General features: G+C 46.9%; 1 protein-coding gene across 2 annotated transcripts in view; it reads left to right on the forward strand.

Moving 5' to 3' along the window:
* GALNT16 (polypeptide N-acetylgalactosaminyltransferase 16) overlaps positions 1 to 20,751 on the forward strand; it is an 82,684-nt gene extending 61,933 nt beyond the window's left edge. The window contains exons 10-16 of one of the 2 annotated variants that reach the window (XM_049825667.1): positions 2,352 to 2,478; positions 3,436 to 3,528; positions 5,666 to 5,749; positions 6,785 to 6,926; positions 8,312 to 8,428; positions 16,887 to 17,026; positions 19,500 to 20,751. In XM_049825667.1, the coding sequence (XP_049681624.1) occupies positions 2,352 to 2,478; positions 3,436 to 3,528; positions 5,666 to 5,749; positions 6,785 to 6,926; positions 8,312 to 8,428; positions 16,887 to 17,024 (701 nt within the window). In that variant the 3' untranslated portion in view covers positions 17,025 to 17,026; positions 19,500 to 20,751. Of the gene's footprint in view, positions 1 to 2,351; positions 2,479 to 3,435; positions 3,529 to 5,665; positions 5,750 to 6,784; positions 6,927 to 8,311; positions 8,429 to 16,886 lie in introns of both variants that reach the window. The other variant, XM_049825666.1, reaches the window with a different exon arrangement.
* The last annotated feature ends 6,768 nt before the right edge of the window (positions 20,752 to 27,519 follow it).

Genomic DNA, 27,519 nt, shown 5'->3' on the forward strand with positions numbered 1-27,519 from the left:
CCGCATTGCCACACCACCACGACGATGGCAATGGGAAGGTATTTTAAAACCAAAACAGACTACTTTTCTTTTTTAAAGCTAACTTTTGTTCAGCTCTTCAGCATAATGTGAGGCAACAAATCAACCAGTGGGCTTCTACATTGAGCCTATTGCTGTTGCATGGCAGAGGCTAGAAACCAACCTGTATTTGACAACAAGAAGTATTAATTTTCCTTGACGTATTCCAAATGGTTAATTTATCCTCTTAAAAAAAAGTTTTCCATATTTAATAGAAGATTAGATTTTGTGATCAAGGAAAAATGTTCATAATGTTCTGAATCACTATTTTTGCTACAAATTACAATTCTGAGTGGGAAGGAACTGTTTGGATAAGGTCACCATTTGCAGGTGAGGTGGGAGAGTAGTTGTGACTAATCTGGGTGGGTGAGATAGACCATTCCCTGCCCACAAAGGCCATTCTTAATAAATTTCTTCTTTGAAATTTTTTTCCTGTGAGGAAACAGGATAAGAGAATGTATGGGAAGGGCATGGAGCTAGACAAGCTCTACACACACAGCAGGTACACAGAAATAATCAGGCAGCAATTACCAGCTGCCTAAATATCCTTCTAGCTGGATGTGAGCTGGTAAACCCCTTTTTTTCCACTGTGATGGGGAAAAGCCACAGTGATTAAGTCATTTAAAACACATATAGATTAGGTCACGTCCTGGAAAATATACAGCAAAAAGTTCTCCTATGCTTTCCATCAGACGATGGATGAAAGTCCTTAATAAGCTATGTTTGATCTCCATTTTATCTTCTGTGCCCAAAATCTGCATTCTTTCACCGCTTTTTTAAAGAATTCTGTCGTTTACAAACCTGGACATGCAGTCTCTGTGTGTGCCTAAGATACCAATACGGCTTGAGGAATTGGACATCACTTTGAGTTACACGTGCTACATTGAGTGTTTTGGTTTTGTTATAGGCTGGGGTGAGTCAGAACCTCATTCCAGGAGAGCAAATGCCAGCTGGACACACCACCAGACAGAAACTTATGTCTTAGCCTTTTTGGTTTTAAAGCTCTTCCTCTCTTCAAAGCTGGAACTCCCTGTTGAGAAGAGACTGAAAATAATAAGCTCTAGGAAAGAGTGAGGGAGAGACAAGAGCTAGTAAGAAATGCCGCAAAATACAGTCTAATAAAATGTTTTTTTACTTAGAAGCTATATTAAATACACCATCTTTCATGCCCCAAAACACATTGTTTGAACAACCTTTCCCAGGAGCTATAGAGGAAAGCTTTTTAATTTCTAAACATCAGAGCCCCATAATTCAGGCATTACTGGGGGGAGATCCCAACTGAGTAAAGTTTTTTGAAGTAATCAGTCTACACAATCTGAAGCCTTTTTGGTAAGAACTACCAAACTACCGAGCTAATTTTCATTTTCTTTCTTCCTTCTCTTCTCATTGCCACATGAAACATAAGTGGAAAACCCCTCCGGTGTGGCAGTGATTAAACTTGCGAGGACAGACCCATAAGCTTGAGCAAGGTCACATCTTTTCTGTGATGCAAATAAGTGCCTGTACATCAAAGCTCTGTATTCTTCTAATCCTTTAACAAAATGTTGAATTTAGCTTCAGGACCAGCTGGATTTCTTCAAGTAGCAGGGTCCTCTCCGTATTTGTATAGTCACACTATTAGACTGATTTCTGCTCTCAGTAGCTTCCCCAGCAGTGGCAACTGGTGACAAACTATAAGTCAGTCATTCACTTTTTATTTTTTTTAATTAACAGAACCAAGCAGAACAAGAACAACAAGATATTGTAGGGTGGATAACATGGAGGTATGAGAGAGAGGACTCTGCTCTAGACATTGACTCACTTCCTATGCCCTCATCTTGTTCTCTTCTTTCTCCTTGTCTCCTAAATTCCTTTTCTTCCTCAAATGATTTGCTTTACACAGTGAATTCTTCTTTTTTTTTTTTCCCATCTGTGTGCAGGGCCGGAGAGTTACAGAAGTCCAAAACGAGGTGGGTGTAGGGGTCTTGGTCTGTTGCCAAATGCCATCCTGAAGGCCTGGCAACCACAAGGACCTGGTCAAAGGGAAAGGTGTCTCACTGAAATGCTAGGGGGACCAAAGAGGAGTGGGACTGGAGAAGGCTAGGAAGTCTCTGAGCCACAAAGGTTGCCTCCCTTTTAACAAAGGGAGGACAGTTTTTCCACTCTCACCATGGCATTGCTTTTTCTGGTTTTGCTATTGCAGGCAATACATCTAGAGCAGAGGGGCAAGGTTTTCAGGCACACTGCTGATGTTGCCCTTCTTGGAAATGCTGCAGATCTGCCTGCAGCTGTATGACTCTTGGGGTCTCTTCCAGAGCTCTCTTTCCGAGTGTGGATGTGCGGTGGCAGCTTGGAGATCGTTCCCTGCAGCCGAGTGGGACACGTGTTCAGGAAACGCCATCCCTACGACTTCCCTGAGGGCAATGCACTAACTTACATCAAGTAGGTGTTGGGTAGTTCCTGGTAGCAGCCAGGTCACCTTGATGTTGGGCATGTCTAATTAAACCTGAATTCTTTGTTGTCTTTCTGCCTGATGACAGAGAACAGCTTGTGGCTAAGCATCTGTTCTCAAGGGAAGGATGAGTTGCTGTTTTCTGTGAACAAAACCCATTCCCTTCTCTGTTGTTTGTATTAGTGCATCTTGTTCTTCCTCAGTCTGCAATGGAGGGAGGGGAGCAGTACCCCAGGGAGAGACCCTGGCCACTTGTGGATACGGACCTATGACATGTGCCGGTGTATCAGCAGTCCTTAGTCATCTCTGTTGTCTCTGAGCTGCTTTTGAGTCCGGAGATCCTACTGAGCTGTATGTGCTCTGAGATGAGTTCTAAGGACAACTTCCAGACAGATGGGAAGAGACAAAAGATGAGACAAAGTGCGTCACAACAAGAGTGGTTAAGCACTGGCGAAGGGCCCCAGAGAGGTGGTGAAATCTCCATCCTTGGAGATTTCAGATTGCGACTGGACAAGACCCTGAACAACATGACCTAACCTGAAGCTAGTCTGCTTTGGGCTGGAGGTTGGACCAGGTGATACCTAGAGGTGCTTTCCAAGCTGAATTATTCCATAGTGTTATTCTAATCTGGGGAAGGGGGTACTGTGAAGCAGGGTGATCGTGACAGTCAGGCCAGGTGTCTCTGCAGAGGGAGCATGTGTGAAGAAATCGTGGTAAACTATGGCTGTTAAAATTTTAACTTTGGAATGGAAGCATCCTTGCAAGGCTTTGTAGACTTAACACATTAAATCTATATCCATCTGTACTCCCCACTGTGTTTCATGTTTGGGACTGTCCCCCACTTCCTCCTGGCAGACAAGCCTTGGGTCTGCCCACCCAGTGCCTGCTCGCTGGGAGGGCACATTCTCCAGCAGTGCTCAGCAAAGCATCTCCTCATACCCATGCAGGAATACCAAGCGCACAGCAGAAGTGTGGATGGATGAATACAAGCAGTACTACTATGAGGCCCGGCCATCTGCCGTTGGGAAGTCATTTGGAAGGTAAGCTGCCCCCAAACCTCAGTAGGAGGGCTCTTGTAAGCCCCTTGCTAGCAAGAAGTAGGTTTTGGATCTTCTTTGGAGCTAATGCTTTGAATGACTGGCTTGTTAGGGAGGTTGCAGCTCGAGTGTCTGGCTAACAAGGTTTGCTTCTAATTCACTTTATTTTTCCTGCAGTAGCCCTGCATAAATCATTTGTTAGCAGAAGGCCAAAGGGATCTGTAATGAAATTAAAAGGCCAGACATTTTGAGTGGATAGATAAGAATATTTTCTAACACAGCATGCAGCTGCTCTGGCAATGTGAGCTATGCAGTTACTAGAGCCTGATCCAAAGTTCCTGTGTGAATGCAGAGCCCTGGGGCAAGCACAGCTAGCTGGCCCATGGGGCAGGTGGTACTCGGAGCACTCCCCTCTGTCCTGATGAATGAATGCGTGGTTTGCCTGGTTTGTAGGGCAGGAGAGAGCATGGCCAATGGCGAGACATCTCATTTAGAAACACAATCTGGTTGTGACTCATCTCCAGCACCTGCTGAGCCCACTTCTGTGCAGAATTATGCTCCTTAGAGCACCTTTGCTGAAGCTGTCTCCAGGCCACATGGGATTCACTGTTATGGGCTTAAGCATTCTTTGTGACCCAGAAGTCAGTGATGGACACCAAAACCTGGGATGAGGGGAGAGCTTGCTCTCTGTGCTAACAAACACCTATGACTCCCGAATAAACGTAAAAAATGCCAGGAGTGGTGTGTATCTGTGGGTTATATCTGCCTGTGAACAGGTGACTAGTGTATCAGCATAAGGACTTGGCAAATGTGGTTGCATCTCAAATGTGTAGCTATGTGCACTGGGTAATGATGCATTTCCTGCTTATTTGATGACAAGCAGGTTTGGTCTGACCCACACGCACTTTTTTTGTTGTACATCATGCTTTATTATCATGATGCATTACACATTTTTGTACAAATAGCTTTGCCTACCTAATTTATCTGTCCTTGAGCTGACTGCAGCAGCTGGGCTGGGGCCAAATAGCAAGTAACCTGCTGCTTGTGAAGGAAACCAGACTGCTGCATATTGGACATGGATATATTGTTCATGTGTTTTTAGGGCCAAAACCTGCAGTTCTTGTTCACACAGACTCCCTAGTGGTTTACTGGCAGCATTGGCTGAGTAAGAGCTGGAGATCTGATTTCAGGCAATTTCTTGACCTGTAATAACAGCCCTGTGAACCTGTATTAAATCTAGATTTTAGAATGCAAATGTCTCTAACACTGTCACTGTCAACTGGGCCTAAAATGGACCCTCCTTCTCCACTTTTTTGATGTGAATATAGGATCTAAGTACATTCTCCTGAGGTATGGGCAGTTCAGTGGCTTCTGTGCGCTGAGGATGGCAAGGAGCATGGGTACAGATGAAAGTTCTTCCCAACACACAAATGTAGTGTTATAACTTGAAGAGGAGAGTCCCTAGTGTCGCTGCTCAGTAGGACCGCTTGAGGGAAGTCCTCTTCTTCAGCCAGCTAAAGCCAAGCAAATCAGCAGTGGGAGGACTCCTGCAGCAGACATTTACTGAGGTGTTGAGTTAATTTCCCCTTATACTCCTCCCCTTTCCCAAAACTGCTTAAGAGCAAATAATTATGTTCTTTAAGTCTGAAACCCAGCCTGAGCCTAGAGCTGCTGCCATGAGCTAGTCATGTGCTCTAGGACACACAGATTAACCGTTTGTATTTGCCTGAGCACAAACACTTTCTAGGCCTTTTCAGGAGCTGATCCGTTGTGCAAGTTTCATGGTATGCCTGTCCAGTAGCACTCAGAGGCAGAAATGCTTTCCTGGTCCTACAGTAGTTTTACTGCAATGTATTATTTAACCCTGTAAGACCTGGGCCCTGCCATCGTTCTGAGCCAAATGAAGTACAAGAATTGCTCTCTGAAGGTGTTTGTCTTCCTTTTCTATTTCCTGCCACTTGCCTCTCTCCTCCTTTTCACCTCAGGTCACTGCTAGTGCTCTGAACCCAGCAACAACTACGTGGGAGAATGAGTAATGGGAAAAAGTCGTATAGTGTCCCTCAAACCTCCTGGCCAATCTTCATTGTTCCCCTCCCTCCTGTTCACTACCTTATCCTCAACAACCTGCCTGTGTTTCCAGTGTTGCAGACCGAGTGGAGCAGCGACGCAAACTGAACTGTAAATCCTTCCAGTGGTATCTGGAGAACGTCTACCCCGAGCTCAAGTGAGTCAGTTCTCCACTTGTAGAAATCTCTGAAGGGTCTGGGAGGTGGGTTACAATGAGAAGCTGAGCCTTGGCGGCAGCGGGCAAAAGAGAGACTTATGCTTGGAAAAGGTTTTTCTCTGTTCTTTTTGGTGAGAAACCTCCTGTGATCTCCTGGCTTGTATCATCACAGCAACTCTGCAAAAGATTTGTGGCTCCTGCCTCTGGGAGTCCTGCTCTGCCCCACACAGCTGTCCCTCAGAAATGTGCAGCAGTGGTGTTTGCAGAGGTGCGGCGTGTAGACAAGTGCCAGAGCACTAAATCCCTCCCAGTTATAGCTTGGTCTCTGCCTGTTAGTTGCTCTGCCTGGAGGTAGTTGAGCCAAGTAGAGCTGGACAGCCTCAGTGCAGAGGTGCGGGTGGTTCAGGGAAAGCCCTGGTGAATGCCAGAACGAGCTGTGCCTGTGGCTTCCCCTGCCCCAGGTCAGGATGCAGTAGTGTTGTGTCCTTGCTTTGCTGGGAGGTAGTCTGGGTAGAGCTGTGTTAGTAACACAGGCTAGCTAACACACCCTGGCAACACATCTTTACATTTCAGTCAGGCGAAGTCTGTAGCTAACATGGGTCAAGGCTAAAACATCCAGCTGTAGTCTGGCCTTGGGGGATCTTTTCTGTATTGCTACCAACTAGACAGAGAATATGTGCTAGCACTGGGGGGAAGCACTGGAAAAGGGGGAGGCAGAAGCAGGATAAATCAGTGTGGATATGGCTTTTTCCTGGCAATGGCCTCTTTCAGAAGAGACATCACAATAAACTGCTTGGGGTATACCTAAAGGTTCTGTTATGCCTTCTGAAACAAGAGGGTACCAACCCTCTGACCAAGTTCTCCCTTGACTTTTGCCTCCTCCAGACATTTCCAGTGGATAGCATGATATTGTTCATTTTCTGTCAAATAAAGGGGACTGCGTTCAGTCAGGGGCTAGTTATGCCCTTGTAAATGTGAAAGTGCTTTGGACATTTCTGTGTATGAAGTGCCATGCAACTGTCATTTTACTTCAAGGATTCCTGAAAAGGAGTTGATTCCAGGAATAATTAAACAAGGAGGAAACTGCCTAGAGTCTCGGGCACAGGATACCACAGGAAACACATTGGCTGGCATGGGAAACTGTAAAGGGACAGTGAACAATCCACCTGTCACTCAGGTAAGGCAGGCTTCAGTTTGGTGCTTTGCTCTTGCTTCTGCCCTTTTTAATACCTGAGAATGAAAAGGCATCTCTGGCCTTGGTGGGTTTGTACAGAGGTAACTGAAGGAAGAGTTTGGGTCTGTTAATGATTTTAATAGTAAGCAGAAAAAGAAATTGTGCCCATCTCTCAGAGTTCTGTTGGGTCAACAGACCCAGCAGTTGGGCATAGAGTAGGAAGGTTTTCATCACTCAAAGGCAACAGGCAGCACATGAATGCTCAGGGGTGTGACTAGTCTGTGCAGTAGGTGTGCAACCAGGGTTTGAGTCATGTAGCTGTTCCCACTCAGACCGTTGCTTGGGTGTGCTCTGCTTCATCATCCAACCCATGAGAATTGGTCCTGGGGTGTGCTTGGCTAGTACTGTGGCATGTGGGTAAGAGATTTTCCCAGGATCAGAAATGTTCCTTGGTGTGCCAGTTCAGCTGTAGCTGCAGATGGCTTGAATTGTGCTGTTGTACACATGCATTTCAGTATAAAGCCCAAGTAGAGTTTAAATAGCCAAGACCCCAGCTGCAGTAATTTGGTGCAGCTCTCCTAAATGCACTAGAGCTGTGCTGGTTTATACCAGCTGGAGATTTGCACTCAGCCTCTTCTTTTGGTGACTGAAAGCAGCAGGGAAGCAGCTTGAGAAAGTTAAGGGTCACAGTAGGATATTTTATGCCAGAAAATACATATTCACATCTGTTAACTGTTGGAAACCAGTTTACAGCCAGCGTTCAACATGCCATTTAATCTGACTCATTGTTCTGTGTCATTACCATTTGAAATCTCTGAAACTTATTGTATTTTGTATTTCTTTCTTGGGGAAAGTATAATAATAATAGTTGATTGGGTTGGGTATCCATCTAGTGAGAGGAGGAAAAAATGAAGTGGCTTGTGCTTTATGTGTGCTGGTGATATATGTTAGCCTATGGATATGCTTGCATGTGTTATGCTTTGCTTCACAATCTATAGATCCCAGATACCTGTTACAGAACACATCTGCTATGTAATATATTCAGAAGCAGTTGCACATCATGTAAATCAGGGCTCAGGGTACTCCCTGCTTTGTAGGCCTGAATCTGTAAAGCTGCAGAGCAAGGAGCTGCATGGGATCCAAGGTTAATCAGACAGCTCAGATGGTCAGGGGAGTCAGCTGCAGGCTTTGAAATAGTCATGATGCACCAAGGCTGAGCATAAACTTCTGATCAGGTGAAGATTGCTGCCATAGTCTTCCCAGGGAGCCTTTGGTAAGAGCTGAACAAAGGATACAGGTTTTTGAAATATCTGCTAGAAAAAACTGTTTCTCCCTCACCTGATCACCATTATGACCCTAATGGAACCTTTCTTTTTCTTATGCTGAAGGAGTGGGTGTTCAGTGACCCTTTAATTAGACAGCAAGACAAGTGTCTTTCCATTACCTCCTTCTCTACTGGCTCTCAAATCACACTGGAAGCCTGCAATCAAAAAGACGGCAGACAGGTAGGTAACTGTGCACCTGTTTTTAATCCCTTCATTGCCACGTACCATGCCACATGCCAACACATACCAGTGTTCCTACATCAGTGCAGCCCGCAGGGGCAAACCTAGTACTATCAAGGTGTATAAAAGTCCCTTCCGTCTTCTGCATCTCCCTCTCTGGTGTGTTTCATAAGCTTGGCTGTATGAGATTGCCTGCGACCAAAGCGGGGAGCACAGATCACACTAGTGTGTGGGTGTCTGCTCTGCCTGGGCCCTTGGCAGTGTGGTTAGCTCCAGCTCAGTAGCACCCCAACCTCGCTCCTTGGATACATCTATGTTCAGCTAGATTGGTGCACGGATGGAGCACAGCATCAGAGAGGGGTAGATAAGCAGCAAATGCTTTGAGATACCCAAGGGAAGGGTGGTGTGTGTGTTTACTTATTTAGAAGTGAGAGAACTGTGTTCTTTGTGCTGTCTTTGGACATGTGAACAGACCTTTAAAACTGAGTGCATGCAACTCATCTGAGAAATATTGACTGACATAAAGCACCATATGTTCCACCCAAACTGCTCCCCGAGGAAAAATACACAGCAGCAGTGTTCCCAACAAAATGCAGCTCTGTGACTTTTATGCTTTTTCCAAGATATGCATCTCTGATCTGTCAGGACACATAAGTCATTTTGCCTTACAGCATGAGGTAAGAGATGGCCTCTGCAACGGCCAGGGTGCCCTCACAGAGATGCGATGTGCCTTTTTATCAGAACTGGGCGAAACACAACAGGTGACAGCGCAGCGCTGGCAGAGTGGACTGGGCTTGTTTTATCCCTAGTTCCTGTGCTTCCCTCTATACCAAGAGAGAACAAACTTTCTATCTAAGGCTATGCTGACTCTGTGTTTTCTGACACATCTGTTGTTTTAATAGCCCAAAGGTAGGAGATGGCTCAGCTTGCTACCAGTCCTCAGCAGCATCCTCTTTTGTCAGTACTTTTAATACCGTATGAATCTCTGAATTTAGTTATTCCTGAAAGAAAACACTGAAATCCAGTCTTGCCCATTTATGGAAGGCCTACGTAGACTTTCTTCTGGAGGGCTGGTTAATGCAGAAATGTCGTGAAGAATTGTCACCTTGAATACCCTGGGAAAACTCTGAGTTCGGATTAGCCTTGCAAGGATATCCCAGGTGGGCTGTGCTTGCCTGCTCCTTTTTCTTGTTGGTAATCACTCACCCCCTTGCTGTGTAATTAGGTCACTTAGCTTCCCTTTAGGTGCCTTGCAGCATTTTTCTCCCTGGCAGCAGAGAGGACTCTAGCAGCTGCCAAAATCAGCTGTCTTTCCCCGCCTCCCCTGCCATGGAAGGACAAGGGTCCCCTGAAGGGAGGTGGAGTCCAAGCCCTATTAGCCAGAAGAGAGATTAATCCATGAAAACACAAGCAGGCTTATTCTACTGCTGGAATAGGATTTATTGAGCCTTGATGTGTTGATTATATGCACACTCATTATAAAGGACATGCACACACACTTAAGTATGTGAGCTGTTGTCTTCCATTACCGTATGTGAACAAACTGCAATTAAATCAAAGACTTGACCTAGCAGATGATTTAGCTAACTGACTGTAAGCAAGGATTTTGTTTAAGCATTTCAAATAATTAGAGACTGATTTGAATTACAGCTGCCATTCCAAACTGCCTCGTGGCTGAAGGGATGAGGTGGGAGAAGTACATTTGAATTTTTAATCTGATTTGGGTTGAAATGCTCTGAAATGTTGGGGGTTTTTTGGAAGACCCAAACTACCATTTCAGATTTCTACTTATAAAGCCAGTTCTATTTGCAATGCTCAAGTTTGTTGTGTTCTTGGGCAATGTTGTTATGGTCCCTTCCTTCCATAATAAACACAACAGTAACTGTTGTTAAACTGACATGGGATTTTAATTACCTAGAAGTCAGTCATCTTTGCAAACTATCCCATTCTTTCTCCTCCCGATATTTGGGAGGTTGAGTTTCAAGGAGACAGCCGGTGCTGTAGAAACTTTAAAGCATGGAATGAAAGAGCAAAGCTGAAGGGAAAAAATTCCCTCAGTTTCACTACAACTTGTCTGCCTCCCCGTGGGTGCTCACAGCCCAAAGTGGGAGTGCTGGGGCAAGAGCAGTGTTTTCAAACTACGCATGGGTGTAGCCTCTCCTCAGTTCAAGCGGGCTTCTTGGAAAGTCAGAGGAACTGAGTGGGATTGGAAGAAGGGGAGCTGAGCTACTTCAGAGGTGGTGATGACAAGCAAGAGCCCCAAGCAGGTGGTCAGAGTGGAAGGGGGTAAGCCTGGGCAATGTGCATCACACATGCAATATCTTAAGAGGAGATTGTTGGCATGATGAAAGCCCAGCTTTGAACATCTCTGGTGTCACTGTCATCAGAGGTCTGTGGTAGAAGACGTTTGGACTTTTCTAGAACTAGATTTCATGTCTATGTCTGAGTGATGCAAAAGCAAGATTTCTGACAAAAGATGGGGCACATGATGGCTTTGTTTTTTAGTGTCACCAGAGCATGTTGGTTACATCCTTATGACACCATCATACAGCTCCTAAAGTTGCTTTCTGCTTTCAAACATACTGAACCTGTGCCCATGCTACACAGCTGTTATGCATTAAGCGTGTCCACAGGGCAGATAATTTTGTTGTTATTCTTGAGTGCTAACAACAGTCCCATCTAACATATATGTAATACTCCAACGGAGGCTTTACAGTATTATGAACAGTGTCTAGAGTATTACCTCAAAATAAGTCTAGAACTTGCGAGTAGGAAGATACAAGACAGTAGTCAAAATTTAGATGGTTTTTGGTTCTGTCAGACTACTCTCCCTTGGGCTGAAAGGAACCAGGAACAAAATCTATTTGGCACCATGATCGCATTGATCATTCAACAGCAACAGCTGGCACTGCTAGCAGAAGACCAGCCAAGAGCTATTCTGCATAATCAGAACTAGATTTCAAACCAGATGGATATTATCCGTAATGTTATTTGGAGAATAGCATTTTTTAGTTGAATGCACAATAAATTATTGCTTTTAGCTTTGGTTTTGGCTCTGACGGTGGGAGTGGCACTTTAATTTGTATTATAGTGAGGACAAATAGAAGGCAAAGTGAGAGTCAGACACTAAAACAAGAGAATGAAAATGAGAAACATTGGCACAGTATTTCCCAACAGAACAAGAAGCATGCTGAGAAATCCTATTAAACAGCCATATTTCATTAAAATGTGCTGAAGGAATGTGACCCCAGCCTGAAAATGAGGACACCAAGCTTTCTTGTGAGATAAACAGTATTTGAAGTCCTGCGTGCCTTTGGATGTGATTGGGAAATTTTTCCCACCTTGCTTCTCGGTGTATCGTATTACCTGAAGTGCAGACAAATGCAACTTTATATAAACTATCAGAAAAGAGAAGAAGTGAAAACCTGTCTGTTCTGGAAGCACCTGACTCAGCATCTTTATGATAATAAGTAGGTAAAACAATACTGGCAGTATGCCATAGCTTGAAAGTAATTTTCAGAAGACAAGAGTTTCTCTCAGCTGTGATTCTTAGTTTTAAAAATTTACGTACTCAAAGGGACACAGTATTTGCTGGATGCTCGTGTGAGCTTTTCCATCACACTCTGTCTGTTCATATATTTAAAATTAGTGTTTGTCATCTTCAACACCAGCTTCAGCCTGCCCGTAGCTCTGCAAATACATTCAATTACAACTTGCAGCATCCTTGGCTATTCCGGTTATCAGCTCTCCATACATTTCTGTCTGAAACATCTCAGTCCTAATCAACAAAATCTGCTCTTTATGGCTGTGTTGCCTGAGCTTGGCCAACTCCGCTACATTTTCAGGGTTATAAGGCTATTCTTAGGATCTTGAGAGAAACCCTGGACTGATTGGATTACTGGGGTTTAAAAGAAAACTTTTGATTACCCCGAAAAATTACACTACTGTAAACACCTTCAGCTCTTGTATATATTGTGTAGAAGAGGACTGGCTATTTCTGACTTTTCTCTTAGTAATTGCACATGGAGCACTTCTATCCAGCCACCTCAAAGTACTTTGCAATGATAGATAATAAAGATGGAGAGAGCTTTACAAAAAAGTGGGGAAATTTTTGGTTGATGTTGGGGAAGAAGATCAAGATGCAGTATTTCAAAGAAAATATGGATTCTTTTTTTTTTCCCATCTCCATTCCAAACCTGTTGTGACCAGTAAACTGTGTTATCTCCATCTGCACAAGAGAGGGAGACCAAGGAGGATTTTCAAGCCAAAATTTTTCAGATTGTGCCATGCTTATATCTTCCAAAAGCTTTCCTTCCAAGTACAGGTCAGTCATAATGTCTGGGTGTAGGAGAGGAGAGGACTCCCTGTAATGTTTGGCTGTGTATGCAGGAGGTTTCTGCTCTGTTTGTTTGTTTTTCTTGAAGATGGGCATCATCACTGTAATTTAAAAATTAGCTATCCAGGCTCCCTTTGTAGTCTGTGGAGAAAGCTGTGCCCTACAGAAGGTATTTGTACCTTGGACCCGTCCCCAAGTATGTCACCAGGTGACTAGTTTAGACTAAGTTGCCCAGCTCTGAGGTGGCTGATGGTAGGAGATGGGCATCCTATCTCCTGTTTCCACCCATTCCTACTGCCCACCCTCCTCAAGGGTCTGAGATATGATGTGTCCCTGCAGGGCTAGGTGTTGGGCTGTCCTTGGTAATCCTGTGGTCTGTCAGTCAGGCAGGGGGGTCTTGTGAAATGTTCAGGTGAAGTCAGAGGTATCTCTGGTATCTCATGGAAGGCAGCAAAGCACAGTTTCTGACCAGAAAGCGTAGAACCCAGCATTCTGAAAATACCACTTCCACGTGAGATGAAGAGCCCTACTTTGGCTTTACTGTCAGTATGCTTTATAATAGCTTTGTACATGGCACCTCTCTGGAGCCCGGATGAGGCTCATTCAACTCTCTGTCACCTTCTCAGTGTTCTTCCTCCCCCTTCCCCATCCTTGCCCCACTTTCTTTTGAACATAGAGATCTGGGATGACTTGAAACACTGGGCTTTCCAGTGGTGTAATTTACTGAGAAGCTGATTGATTTGGTGGAGTTAGCAGCAGCAAATGTGCTCTGCTGAGTGTTTGCTGGTGTCCTGCTGTGTCTGTTGCTGTAGACTGTCCCTACAGCCATCACAGTGGGTACCTGCTCAGCATGGAGAGATGACACAGCAGGTCACTGATCTGGAGGAATAACATGAGCAAGTCTCTCAGCCATGCTAGTTTTCTCTTGAACAGCTAGGGGGGAGAAGAAAACCAGCGTCTTTTGGTAATTGTCCTCCATCTCAAGTGTCATAACAGCATACTCCTTTACAGCAGGGCCTCTGGTGAGCTATGGTGTGTGTGAGAGATGGCTGGCAGGCATTCTCTAGCACATGCACAGGGGAAGGTGAAGGAGGAGGCTGGGAATTCACAAGTACAGAGAGGTAGGGGGAGGGTGGAGGGCAAGGAGGAGTTTCCCTTTGCACAGTAGGTGTGCTTTGGAGAAGGTCAAGAGGCTCCTCACTGAGGTGTCCGTGACCCTGGGAAACAGTGGTGGGGAGGCTGTTGGGCAGAGATTGCACCAGCTAGGTGCAGCGTGCTGCTTTCCATGGAGGAAGACCTCCTGCTTTCCATGCCTTCATTATAGTTTCTGCCTGTACTGGTTTTGTGTGGCAAGGTTTTGGTAGCAGGGGGGTGGTGGGGGAGTGGGGGGTTACAGGGGTGGCTTCTGTAAGAAACTTCTAGAAGCTTCCCCTGTGTTCGACCGAGGCCATACCAACCAGCTCCAAGACAGACCTGCCGCGGGCCAAGGCCAAGCCAATCAGTGATAGTGGTAATGCCTCTGTGATAACATTTTTAAGAAGGAAAAAAAATTGGAACGCAGAGAAACAGCCGTAGGAGAGAGGAGTGAGAACATGTAAGAGAAACAACCCTGCGGACACCAAGGTCAGTGAAGAAGGAGGGGGAGGAGATGCTCCAGGCGCCGGAGCGAAGATTCCCCTGCAGCCCATGGGGAAGACCATGGTGAAGCAGGCTGTCCCCCTGCAGCCCAGGGAGGTCCACGGTGGAGCAGATCTCCACCTGCAGCCCGTGGAGGACCCCACGCCGGATCAGGTGGGTTCCCGAAGGAGGCTGTGACCCCGTGGGAACCCCGCGCTGGAGCAGGCTCCTGGCAGGACCTGCAGATCTGTGGAGAGAGGAGCCCACAGAGCAGGTTTTCTGGCAGGACTTGTGACCCCGTGGGGGACCCATGCTGGAGCAGTGTGCTCCTGAAGGACTGCACACCGTGGAAAGGACCCACACTGGAGCAGTTTGTGAAGAACTGCAGCCTGTGGGAAGGACCCACGTTGGAGAAGTTTGTGGAGGACTGTCTCCCGTGGGTGGGACCCCACGCTGGAGCAGGGGAAGAGTGTGATGAGCCCTCCCCCTGAGGAGAATTAGCGGCAGAAAATAACATGTGATGACCGTAAACCCCATCCCCGTCCCCCTTGTGCTGCTGGCGGGGCTTGGTGGAGAAATCCGGGAGTGAAGTTGTGCCCAGGAAGAAGGGAGGGGTGGAGGGAAGGTGTTCTGAGATTTGGTTTTATTTCTCATTACCTTACTCTGGCTGATTTGTAATAAATTGAGTTAATTTTCCCCAAGCTGAGTCTGTTTTGCCCATGACGGTAATTGGTGAATGATCTCTCCTGTCCTTATCTCGACCTGCGAGCTCTTTGTTAGATTTTTCTCTCCCCTGTCCAGCTGAGGAGGGGGGAGTGATAGAGCGGCTTTGGTGGGCACCTGGCATCCAGCCAGGGTCAACCCATCACACTGCCTTATGGTATTAACTCTTCCTCAGCTCTTTGTAGGGAGACTTCTGCCAGATGAGAGCCAGATGGCTCTGGGACCTGTGTAGGCAGTGGGTTGCAGCAGCTGGCGAGGGCATTGCAGCGGACAGACTGCATTGTGCCACCTTCTCCATCATCACTACGTTCCTCTGCCCCTTTGCCTATTAAACCCAACTTCTTCCTGCTGCACAAACAGCTCTCCTTCAGTCGTATCCTATCAGACAGGATTAGCAGTGCTGGCAAAGTGATCCTGCCTCTGGTATGAATATATGATACAGGAGCAATAGATTACTCTGGGCTTTGCAACTGCCCTGCCCTCCAAGAAACATAACCAGGACACAGACTTGGAGGAGAGCTGCCAGCAATATGTGAAGATAACTGGATGTTTTAAACCACACAGCATGTGGCAATCTGTTTGCTGTGTTACCCAAAAATAAAAATGTTGGTAGGTTTTGACATTGTCTGGATATTGCAGGAATTTTTTTTATTCCTTTTGCGTATCATTTCTTTTTCTTCATTAGTCTCATGGGTTATCCAGAACATCCTCATAATATTCCTAACCTGTTTACTGACTGAGCACCCAGACCCTAATTCTAACTGGGTCATCTGTGTGACTGCAAAGAGTGATGGGGAAAGTGCCTGGAGCACTCAATCCAATAACCTGCTGACCTCAGCTGTGCCCCACTGCAGGGAAATGGCATAGCCTCACCTGGGAGATCCCAAGCCCACAAACTCATTTCTACTTTTTTTCTCTTCACTGTCAGCCACAATGGTCCCGGTTCTCTCCAGCGGGGATAGAAGGTACAGCCCTTTCCCAGCAGAATTTGCAGTTCAGGGTTAGGACCTATGTTTTGTTTCCTGGAAAGCAGCACAACCAAAGTGGACCTTCAGGAAAGGGTCGCATGTGGGACCTTGTGGATATGCTCTGAGGGGAGCAGACCCAGGGGACAGCACTGCAGAAAGCAGAGCAGCATGTACGGAGAAGCTGTCAAACAGACACGTATAAACTGAAATGTTGGCAAGGCAGATAAGATTATGAAGAAGAGCCACCTGACAAGGGTGCAGAGCTATGAAGAGCTTTCAATGTAGTGCTGATAAAAATCTTGAATTTGATGAGAGGAGAGATGAGGGGACATGGAAGAGAGATAGATATGATCTAGTCAAGCAGCAAGAAGGGTGATTTTTGCTTTCTGTGGATGGATTGCTTTCCATGCTGGGAGAGCTTTCAATGCTTTCCTTTCTATGGATTGGAAAGAAACCATAGAGGGATTTCAGGTTTTGACAGGTATCTGGGTGCCTACAGATGCAGAACAAAGAATGGCAGGGAAATTGTGAATATAATATGCTTTTGAAAATGCCACTACTTGCTGATTTTTGTGTTGTTTGCCTTCTAGATGCTTCTGAATATCTAGCCCTATAATTCAGCTAAACCCAAACTCCAGGTATCGTTAATATAGGAAACCAGTGCTTTGGAGATGCTGCCCATACCCAGATTTTCAGTCTCCCCAGTAGTTGGGGCTTACTTGAGGTTTATGCTCGACCTTTCTCCTTCAGCTGGGAGGCACAGTTCCACCATGAAATGGAAATAACAGCATGTTTCTTCTCTGTTTTCTCACAGAAGTGGAAGATGAAAGGCAGTTTCGTTCAACACTTTGTCAGCGGTCTCTGCCTTGAAAACCAGAATGGGAGAGTGGTCACCAACCCTTGCCAAGCAGGTGTACCTGGCCAACAGTGGGAGCTGCTACAAGCAACGTGATGGTAGCACAGAGATCTTGTTTCTTTGTGCATGAGACTTTGGGAAGAGAGGGGAATTGGGAAAGGAGGAATGGTTTTGTATGTCTGACCCTAAATGTTTTCATTGTGCCCATCAGCAAGCCACCATTTCAGCTGAGCACTTGCTGGTTTTGAGCTTTTCAGAGAAACTGGGGGTGAGAGAGGGATGAGGAGAGTTGTTGAAACCTTCCCGTCTGTTGTCTTAAGTTCTCCTTTGTAGCTGATGGCTGTGCACAGCTGCAACCAGAGAGAGGGAGGACCCAGCTCGATACTCAGAGTGACCAGAACTGCCTTGCAGCTCTCCCCATCCGTTCCTTTCTCTGCATCCAGAGTCCATGACCTTCAGTCCAACAGCTTAGACAATGCTTGTACAAACATTGGTAGTTCTTTGGCTTCCCTGGCTTTTCATTCTAACGTCATGCATCATTTATGCATGTGTGTCTCTCAGTGAGGACTGGCCGGAAGAAGAGTCATCATGATGAGTGGAGGGGCTGGGAAGGAACTAGCAGACCCTGGGGGCAGGTTTGTAACTCTTCATGGTGGGCCTGTTCCTTCCTCTGCCCGCAGTAGCTGCCCTACAGCCAAATGGGCTGAGGCTGGCACAATGCTGATGAGACAGCTAGAAAAGGGGCAATCTGTTTTAAGAGCATAACCAGGGATCGTTTTGCAGACTATTCCCTGTTGAATTCTTGCTTCCAGTTTTTTTACGAGTGGAAGGCCAGCCCTGCCTCCATGAGTGATCCAAGCCTACAGACAGCCTGGCTGGACCTGGGTTCAGGGCACCACACTCCTGTAGACCTGGTCAGAGATGGGTGCTGACATTTTGGGATGCCAGGGAAGCTGGGACCCTTCTCTGGCTGCTCTTCCTGGTGCTACCAGACACTGCCCACTGCACCCCACACCAGAGGTGATGCACAGAGCTGTGCTCTGACAGTGCCACTGCACTTGGCTCAGGCCTGTGGCAGGAGCCCACCCAGTTCCCTGCCGCAAGAGGTAGAAGGGGACAGCCCCATGGTCATCGCAGGCTTCCTGCTGCTGCGGGGCAGGAGCACAGCCCTCTGGCTGGCTCTCTGGCTCTGCATGGCCCTTGTGAACACAGCCTGGCACGACAAGCCACCCAATCCCTCTGTCTAGTTGCTTTCCCCCTCTCTCTTAGAAAGGGGAGGCGAAAAGGCTTGGGGCTGCTCCACTTGTGACACCCAGCTCTCCTCCCAGTGGGCACCTTGGAGAGGTTAGCTGGTGAAGCTGAAACTGTCCCCTGCGCAAATGCTGCCACAGTACAGCCCTGCCCTGAGAGATATCTCCTTTGTGTTATGGAAATACCAAAGACAACTGGTGTCTCCAGCTAGCATCCCAGTCCTGCTCCCAGTTACCAGTCAGCTGTAGCTGAGTGTGGGTTTTCAGACCTGCCAGGGGCAGCTTACGTATTCAAATAAAAAAAAATAAAAATCCCCACAACCTTTCCTTTTCCTACTAGATCTGTTAAATTTTCCTTTTGGAGCTAGGTTTTGTAAACCAACCCTCCTCTACAAGAGCCTGGCAGGGGAACCAGATGGTGGGGCCACCTTCAGTAGGCAATTGCTTGTCTGGATCCTTTCTGATCTGGCGTAGAAGAAACAGGATGGTCATTTGGATTCTGAACAGCTGGCTGCTTTTGATTACATTTGTATCCCTTTTCAATTCTTTCTCCTAGCTTGGTATTAGCCCAAACAGTTGACAAAAGAACAGGTACTGTTCTTCATACGTTGCATGTGCTCAGAAGTCCTTGTGTGAGAACTGGATGATTTGTTTTCTCTTCTTGATTCTTTTATTTAAAACATTAAACTAATCATGTGGCAGGAGCTCTCTTCCCATTTCCCCCCTTCACTTTGACATCAGCTTACCATCTCAACAGTGATAAACCAGATGAATGACCTGCCCGCACTGTGAAAACTCAGGAGGCAGTTCCCTTTGGTCCCAAGCTTACAGCATGGTGCAGCTGCTCTTCTGTGTGGGAATGGGAACACTGACTCTGTAGATACTTCTCTTCCCCTATAGAGACATGCTTTGGGCCTGAAACAGTGAGGCCAGGAAAGAGCAGAGAAGGAAAGAAAATAGCCTAGGAACAGAAAGAAGGCAGGGCAGACAGACCCATGGCAGGGGCAGAGAGATGCCATCATACTAACAATTGCTTTTTTAAACAAGAATGTGCAGGAGATGCTACTTCCAGAACAGCATCATTAGGCATTAGGAGACAGGAACAATCAAGTTCTCACATACCTGGCTTGAAACAAGTTGATGCAAAGACAGACAAAAGGCCATTGAGCAGGTACTGTTCATAGACTCTGTATACAGTGAAGTGCTAAAGGATTACGCATTTTCATCAAAATGCATCCTAAGTGGACCATGTGAGCTTCCCCCATTTCACTCTGCAGCCCCTTAAGGGTTGCAGCTAACAGCACGTTCACTCCTCCACCAGGTACTGCTTCCTTCCTCCTTGCTCCCACTGTGTCTGTGCAGCTTTCTTGCAGTTCCTTCGTCATAACCGTACTGGGACTAGGACCCAGCTCCTCTACAAACAATTCTCCTGACTGCTGCAGACCGCAGAAGCTCTGCTTATACACAGTCTCCAAGCTCTGGGCCAGCCCTTGTTCAAAGGGCTTTTGCCAGGATGCTGGCTGCTGCCCTCGACTTTCTGCTCGGCTCCAGCGTTGGAGGTTACTGACTGCTCCCGCAGCAGAGGTACCTTGACTAGCTGTGTCGATTTGTGCCTCTCCTCCTACTGCTCACCACCCGGCGGAGTGTGAACTGGCATTGGGGCTGTGAGCTGGGGCAGCTGGAGATTGGGCACTCTCCTTCTGCAGGTGTCCCGGCCTGGGGGAGAAAAGGGAAAAGGTGGGCCTATGCTAGATGTCTGTAACTTAATTGCCCCTAGAGTTAGGGGCTACCAGAGCCCTAACTGTGCCTGGTTTTGGACATGTTCTCCTGAGGTCACCTCCCCACTGCTTACTCGGCTGTCAGCTAAAGCACTGCTCACAGGACCTTCCTGTAGGACCAGTGCAGACCTCCCCCCACATCACCTTCTGGAAGCCATTGGTTTCCAGTGCGTTCTACCAGTTGCTGAAAAGGAGGTGCATTACAAAAGGCTGCTTTCAAGTGTGGGCAAACTAAACTTCTCCTCGGAATAAACAAAGTCTTGTCCAAACTCATTATTAGCATGCATTCCATCTCCCTTGCACTGAAGGGAAGGAGGAGCAATGTTGTCTGTGCTTTTTTCCCCAAGGTCCACATGGTGCCGTGTTTTGGAACAGGACTCCGGTGGGGTTTTTGAAAGCACACTGATTGAGCCCTCAAATTTGGCCCAGTGATGTGTTTCTTTAATAGTCAGAACAAGCAGCTGCTCACCCTTGTTTTCCTGTTTACTTTAAACAGCCCCTTAGACTGTCAAGACAGAGCATTTGCATTGGTAATACCTTTTAAGAAAGCTATTACTGTATCAGATCATCCAGTGTAATTTTGTGTGCTGTGAACCAGTGGGGGTTTATTTGAGAGGAGCTGAAACTACTGTTGTACAGAAATCAATTTCAAAAGGTTTATTTTCCCCACTCACTTGTAAGTTGCACTTTGCCAGATGTAATTTATGTGGAGCCCAGATTTGTTTTCCCTTTTCTTGAAGAAAGCATGTGCCAGAATCTGTTTAATGCCTGGAATAAAACCCACTTTGAAACAAGTGTTTCAGCCTGTTCTTATTCCCCCTTAACTTCCCATCGGAAAAGAGCCTCCATCCTTTCTTGCCTGGTCCCTTCCTCTGTCTCTCACTGGGTTTGTCCCCCCAGACACACATACCCCAGTTCATTGCATGGGTTCCTGGGTTGCTTTTAGAGGGATACTGCAGGAGCTGGCAGACATTTCTAGGATACAATGGCATATCAGTTGTAAAACGACTGAAGAAGCCCTCCTCAGCTGGCTGGGCAGGAAAGTATCCTTTCTGGCAAAAGTTAAGAGCAGTTAATGGACTGGCTTTTACATGCTGAAAGAAATAGCTGGGAGTGGGGGGAATTAATTCTTCCTGTTACTCCCTCCTTGATCTTTTCCTCAGGCTATCAGCCTGCCTATTCCTTACTAAGCCTCCCAAAGGTCTGTCTTCTGCCTCTAGCTTGAGGGTAGGGCAGTATCACCACCCGCAGATGCCTCCTAGCATGTGCATTGCTGAGCCTCAAATACTGACTCCCCAAGTAGGCTGATAAGATTTCCTAATTGCACCTTATAAAAAGAAAAAAAAAGAAAAAAAAGCCCAGCCAGCAATGTCAATTTGTAAGCTTTGAGTTTAAAATCAGGGCTTAACTGCCTGCTAGTTTACTCGCAGAAGCTTTTTCAAGTTAGGATCAGCTAGGTCTGCCTCTACAGAAAGTAGCTGTGCTGGAGCCTCTGTCTAGGGAAGGAGAGTGAAGGTGTGCTGGAAGTTAGCTGGTGTGGGGGGAACCAGTGCTTCTCCATGCTGCCTGGTAACGTATCTGGTGTTTGAGTACTGTGGGAACTTGACAAGAAGGAAGAGTTGAGGCTTTCTCTCTTGGTGCTGCTTCTGTAGCAGAACATCAGTTGGGCTGTGTGCCTGGCGTCCTGCCATGCATGCCCTGAGTGATGACTGTCAAAGTGCCCTAGAAACCAGGAGATTCTCAGGCTGTAATGATGGCTGGGAAGACTTTAATTAGTCCTGTCTAGGAAAATGAAATATTGATCTTCTGAAGAGCCAAATTGGGGGTCTAGGGAGGAAGGAGAAATGAGTGAAGGATGGGGTCCCCTCCGAGAAGGAAAGGGTCAGACATGCGGTGATCTGGCACATCAATGAGGTAGAGAAGAGTTTGGAGTAGAAACAGTTGCATCAAAGGGGACTAGAACCAAGTGTGGGGAAAATTATAGGGGAGTCATTTCCTTACAGGAGATTAAAAACATAGAAGTACCGCATCCACAATAATCACACAGCTGGGTGAAATTTGGTAAATGCTTTGTCTCAAAGGACAAATCACGTGTTGTTTGGATTTGTTGTGGGGTTTGTTGTGTTTTGGTTTTTTTACATACTCAAATAGTTCATTTTAGCACTTACAAAGCAGATTATAGTGAAATAATGATGGGAAATAGTGGCTTCTGCTTGACATATTGATGAAACTTGTGCCTTACAAATCTGAGTCATTAAAATAAATCCAGCTTCATCTGCACTGCATGGTGCAAAAAAAAAAAAAAAAAAAGAATGAGAAAAAAGATAACAAAATAATCCACTTGGGACAAAATTGTGTTTTAATGTGATTTTGGTGGAAAACAGCTTCTCCGGTTTTGATTTCCATGGAAACTAGTACAGCAATGCTGCTTGCCACTGCCTGCAGCGGGGCTGAGCTGGCCAGTAACAGCAGTAGCGGTGTGCTGGGTGATGAGCTGCCCAGTGCTTCGGGGGATGCTCAAATTCCTGAGCATGAACTGAACAAAATGGGGTCACTGGCCCAAAAAGCCACCCCTGGGTCCCTCCGCACCTCCCGATCTGTCTCAACTTTCTTTTCCCAAGGGCTCTTCGCCCTGAATTTTGTGGTCAGAGCCCAGCGCTGCTTTGCCTTCTCCCCATCTCAGCCTCAGTTGATGGGTGGACCTCAGTATCGCCTTCTCCGCAGCAGCCTGAGCTTCCTGTAAGCGTGGTGGCTGCTGGTTCCTGGGGTGGTCGTGAGCTCTCGCAGGGTTTGCCCCAGCTCTCAAGATCCCTCTTCACCTTGCACCCTGGCATGTCATGTCACTGCCCCATGGGGCTGCTCTGGGGTCTCCTGTTTGTCATTTATTTTTTAGCTTAAACCCGTAGATCTGCTGCTGTCTGCTGTTGGCTTCCATTCAGCAGCTGGGTGACCAGAACTGGCCCTGCAGTATAGCTGTATTTTGGGAGTGACCACAAAGGTTTCAAAGAAGTGGGGCAGCTGCATACAAAGTAGAAAAAACAGCTTATTTGAAGAGGTGACATCTTTTTATAGTTCACCAGTGTTTGCGTGAATTTCTTTACCCACCAAAACACCTTGTTTCCCAGTCCTCCCAACATCTAATGGGGGCAAAGCAGAAATCATGTCAATGCTGGTATATTTTGAAGGTGATGGTTTGCATTTTGCCCTAGCTAAAGAGAAGCAACGTTGTTCCCAGTGCTGTGGCAAGCAGAAAAGCAGTGGAAGGGGAAGTGCTGAAATAGGTATGAGGGCACTCAAATGTGGCCAGTTTCCAGAGCAGAAAAAATGGGAAGATGGCTGATGAGTGCCTTTCAGCCCGATCAATAGTAGAGCAACAGGGTAAAGAAGAAAGGGGTGTGAAAGGAGCGGGAGTCTTCCTGTGATGGCTGGGGATGTTTCTAGGACAAGATGACTGTGGGTCAGGCTCTGAGGACAACGTAGACCTGTCTGTTTCCAATCCCTGCTGCCCCCAGCCCTTCCGCAAGCTGCCCCTCTTCTGTTTCAGGGGACAGCTTGTCCCGTGCCGGGCAGCCGGCGGGCCTTGAAAGACCGGTGCTCAGGCTGTGACTTTCAAGCCTGGCTCCAACCAGAGGGACATTACGCAGCCAACAGCGGGGCTGCACTGGTATGAAGGTGTCTGTATCTCAGGCTGCAGCAGAAAGTGGGGCACCAGGGTGAGCTGAGGCTGATGTCCCAGCCCAGATGTTGGACCCAGTTGCACCCACCTGCCTCTCTCCTTGGGACGCCCTGAAACATGTCTCCTGAGTCTTGTTTCTTAGGATCTTGGTGAGGATCAGACAGTCCAAGGCTGGCCAGGCCTGCACTAGGTCTTTTCCACCCCTTATCCCAATGATTCCTTCGCTTTTAAAATAAACACAAGAGCCACCAGTGCTACAGCTGGAAATTCAGTGGAGAACACATAATGGGGACAGTTAATTCTGCGTTTTGCCTCATCTTACCAAGGGACGAAGCACAAAGGATGTGTTCTGCTGTCAGCTGTGATCTTCAGTGACTGCAGACCGGTCACATCAGCTCTCAGTACTCCCTTCCCTTCTCCAAACTGGGAACAGTTCCATCTGGCTGCCGCATGAGGTGAACTTTAATTCAGCCACCTTAGAAAAGCACTTTCTCCATGGCAAAGAGGAACCATTTTTGTTATTGGTGTTTCCTAACCAATCTTCCCCTGCAAGTTGTTTAATTCTTTGTTGAGTTTTTTCTTTGCTTCATCAATCTCCGAGTTTGCTGTGCTCGCAGCGCAGCGTGAGAAAAGCAAGCTCTCCCTCTGGCACCGGGCTCAGCGAGTGGTCGCAACGCAGCCGGCGCTGCCTGGAGCGCAGGGTGGGCTGCACAGAGCTGCCTGAGCCGCTGCGCCGATGCTGGGGCAGTTTGCCCACGCTGATCCCCTTGCTGTGCTGATTACGGCAGCGACTATCCCGCAGCTGGTGTGTGCACCTACACGTCCTGCCCTGCCTGCCCAGCCAGGCAGGAAAACAAGGGTGAAATTCTTGCTCTATTTAGTCTCTGTGTGTTTTGCCATCATCTTTGCCTACATCTGCTTTTCTCCTTTTTGGTCTTAAAACAGACTTTATGGGTGAGGAGGTGGGATAGAGAAACATTTTTCTTAGCAGAAATCGGTGGTGAGCTTTCTCCTCACTGCTGCATTTTTCCTTCTCTTTGCAGGGTTGTGGGGGGGTGTCACTCATTAGTCCATACACTTGTCAGGTTTGGGAAGCAGACTCAGTCTAAATCATCGTTCCTGCTTGGATTAAATTTCTGATTGTGCATTTTAATACTCTTGGCTTTAAGAAATGGGAGTGGCTGGGAGAATGCTGGTGGTCAGCAGTCACTGGCTTTGTGGCAGAAGCATCAAGGCCGGGTGAGACTGAGGGCTAGCGCAGAGCTTGGTGGTTATTCTGCTTGGTTTTTCTTCAGCAACAGCCACAGGGTAACTGGTAATATAACATTTAAATATTGAAGTGGCTACAAGGAAGAAGAGAAATACAGCTAATGCTTGAAGCAGGTCTGCCTTCTGGACTGGCGGTCCTCAGGGGATGGATGCTCTGTACAGATCCAACCTCGGTGTCCAGCATCATCTCTCTTCCCCGTTGAAACACCCTACCTATTGCAGGTTGTTCATCTGCAGTACTGCTCAATACACTGATGCTTCTCACCATTAAAATCAGCTTAGTGACAGCTGCTGTGTAGATGAAGGCTCGCCTATTCGGGTTTTATAATATCATCTGGACTGCCTCTGCTGCTGAACATGCTGCAGGGTGGAAGTATGTAAATGGTGTTTCAGCAACTCAGGCATGGAGGGACCTCTTTGAGGCAGAAGTCATTTTTTCTAGCTAATTTCTCAGATTTTTCAGGAGAAGCAGCAAATTGTAGCAGAGACTTGATCCTGAATTGCTGGATTTGCTCAGCCTGGTGTATTAGGCTTGCAGGCTGCTTTGGCCTTTTGGCCAGCCCTGACTAGTTTTAAACCATCCCCTAGACCAGGCTTACCCTCACAGGCTAGCACAGCGCAGCCTGACTGTGGGCTGAGATACTCGGCTGCCACAGGAGAGTTCAGTCCCTCGCTCAGCAATTGCTCTTACCTCCTGCCATAGCTGGGATTTTCACGGGAGCCCTCGCCTCCAAAGTTTTGTTTTGTCTAAATCACTCGGCCTGCGAGAGCTGATGATGCTGCAGCTATAAACTTCTGTTGATGAAAACGGGCATTAAAAAGGCGACAGATGTAGCTAAGTCTAAAAGCATACCAAAGGGTCTCCTGCTTGGGGTTAAATTACGGAGCGCGAATGTTCCGGCTGGTTCTTTCAGGGCTCCTCTCAAGGCTTCAGTGCAGCATGTTTAATCTTTTGTATTTTAACTCTCTTAAATGGTATTGTGCAAGATTTGTTTTGTGCGTTTTTTTAACTAGAGGCGACGCATTATAATGCTGTTGACAAGGACAACCAAATGATGTCAAAGTCCCTCTAATTATCCCAAGCTGAAGTGTCACCTCTGCTTTCTGTCTGAGTAGATGAAAGCAATGTTCAAAGAGACCCACTTAATACCGGAGCATTTTTCAAGGCAATCAACTGCTCCAAGCTCTTTTCCCCCTAAGCAATCTAAATGCTAAATAGATCTTTAAAATAATTACCATATCTAAGACGAGGAGCCATTTTCCCCTGCAAACACCTGATGCTCATTAGCAATATTTAACGTGTCACACATCACCTCTGTTTACTCTAAACTTTTTTGGCAGGAGTTTGTCAGGTGTCTGCAAGTGCCGAGCCTATGCTGAAGAGCTTGGGGAAGCCTCTTGAGCACAAATCCTTTGTCCTGAGAGAGAAAGGGTCTGGATTTCTGCGAAACTCTTCCCTTTTCCCCCCTCCCAGCTTCATTTTGATGTCACTAAAAATAAGCAGTGTCAGTGAGCAGCACCAACCTGGCACCAGCCTAAGCCGGGTCCCCAAATCAGAGATGAGCTTAGCACTGAGGGGCAGGGTGGTAGAAAAGCTGGCTTTAACCTGTCTTTGCAGCTCCTCTTTCCCAGGTCAGAACAGGACACAGCTGGGTCACTGGTGGCAGCATCCGAGAGCCCTTGGCAGGACCAGCAGCCGCCAGCACGGCCGAAGCCCCTTTGCCCGGGCACATCTGTAGCACACGCAGAACTATCAACCCCGCGGGGCTGTTGGAGTGGATTTCCCATGACAAGTGGAGCCTCCTGCTAGGGGAAATTCATAGGAGGGGTCTGCTCGCTGCACCTCATATAGCTCCCACCTTTGTACCAATGCAATATATTAATGAAGGAACAGACGCTCTGGAAAACTGGGGTCGCTCAAGGTAGAGCCGTTCTTAGCTCTGCCTGCTAAAGCTGCTCTGCCTCTACACCTCGCATGAGAATAAAGTTTAATTTGGGCAACGGATGTATGATTTTAGCTTAGTGGTTCAAGAGCTTTCTGTCTCTGGAGCTAGGCCTGGAGCCCAAGGCTGTTTCAGGAGTTACTTTGCATTTTTATGCCGTAACTGTTTAATTTCAAGTTCATAAACAGCCTTTGGAGCAGTGCCTGGAATGCAGGACCTTCCTGCCATGCAAATGCCCCAGCTGCTGCTAGAAAACTGTAATTACTTTCCCTCTGGTGCAGGTCATCCTCAGATATTGCATACCAAGGATTTCAAAAGAGCCTTACCATAAGGCATTCAGTGTTTTGCCCTCTAATCCCTCCTGCCAGCCCCAGGCAAGCCCATACAGCTTGGTGAAATAGAGAAAGCAGTGACTGTTCTTTTATTTTTGCATTTATTTGCAATGGCTGTACTCTGAGAAGGCTTACAAGATCCAGGGAAATGGAGGAACACCTTGTTTATGAGTTCCCTTAGCACTTAATCACAGAGGTGGTCTGAGCACAGCTGAGACTAAAGCGCTTCTGGGTAGGTGTTGGAGCAGATCCTGAATTGTGAAGACCGAGATTTATGTTTGAGGTGAATCCAGCTTTGGACAACAGCTGAATGGAGGCTTTTGGGATGCCAGTGTGAGATCTA

This window comes from Accipiter gentilis, chromosome 22 (assembly GCF_929443795.1).
Source record: "Accipiter gentilis chromosome 22, bAccGen1.1, whole genome shotgun sequence".
NCBI classification, from domain to species: domain Eukaryota; kingdom Metazoa; phylum Chordata; class Aves; order Accipitriformes; family Accipitridae; genus Astur; species Astur gentilis.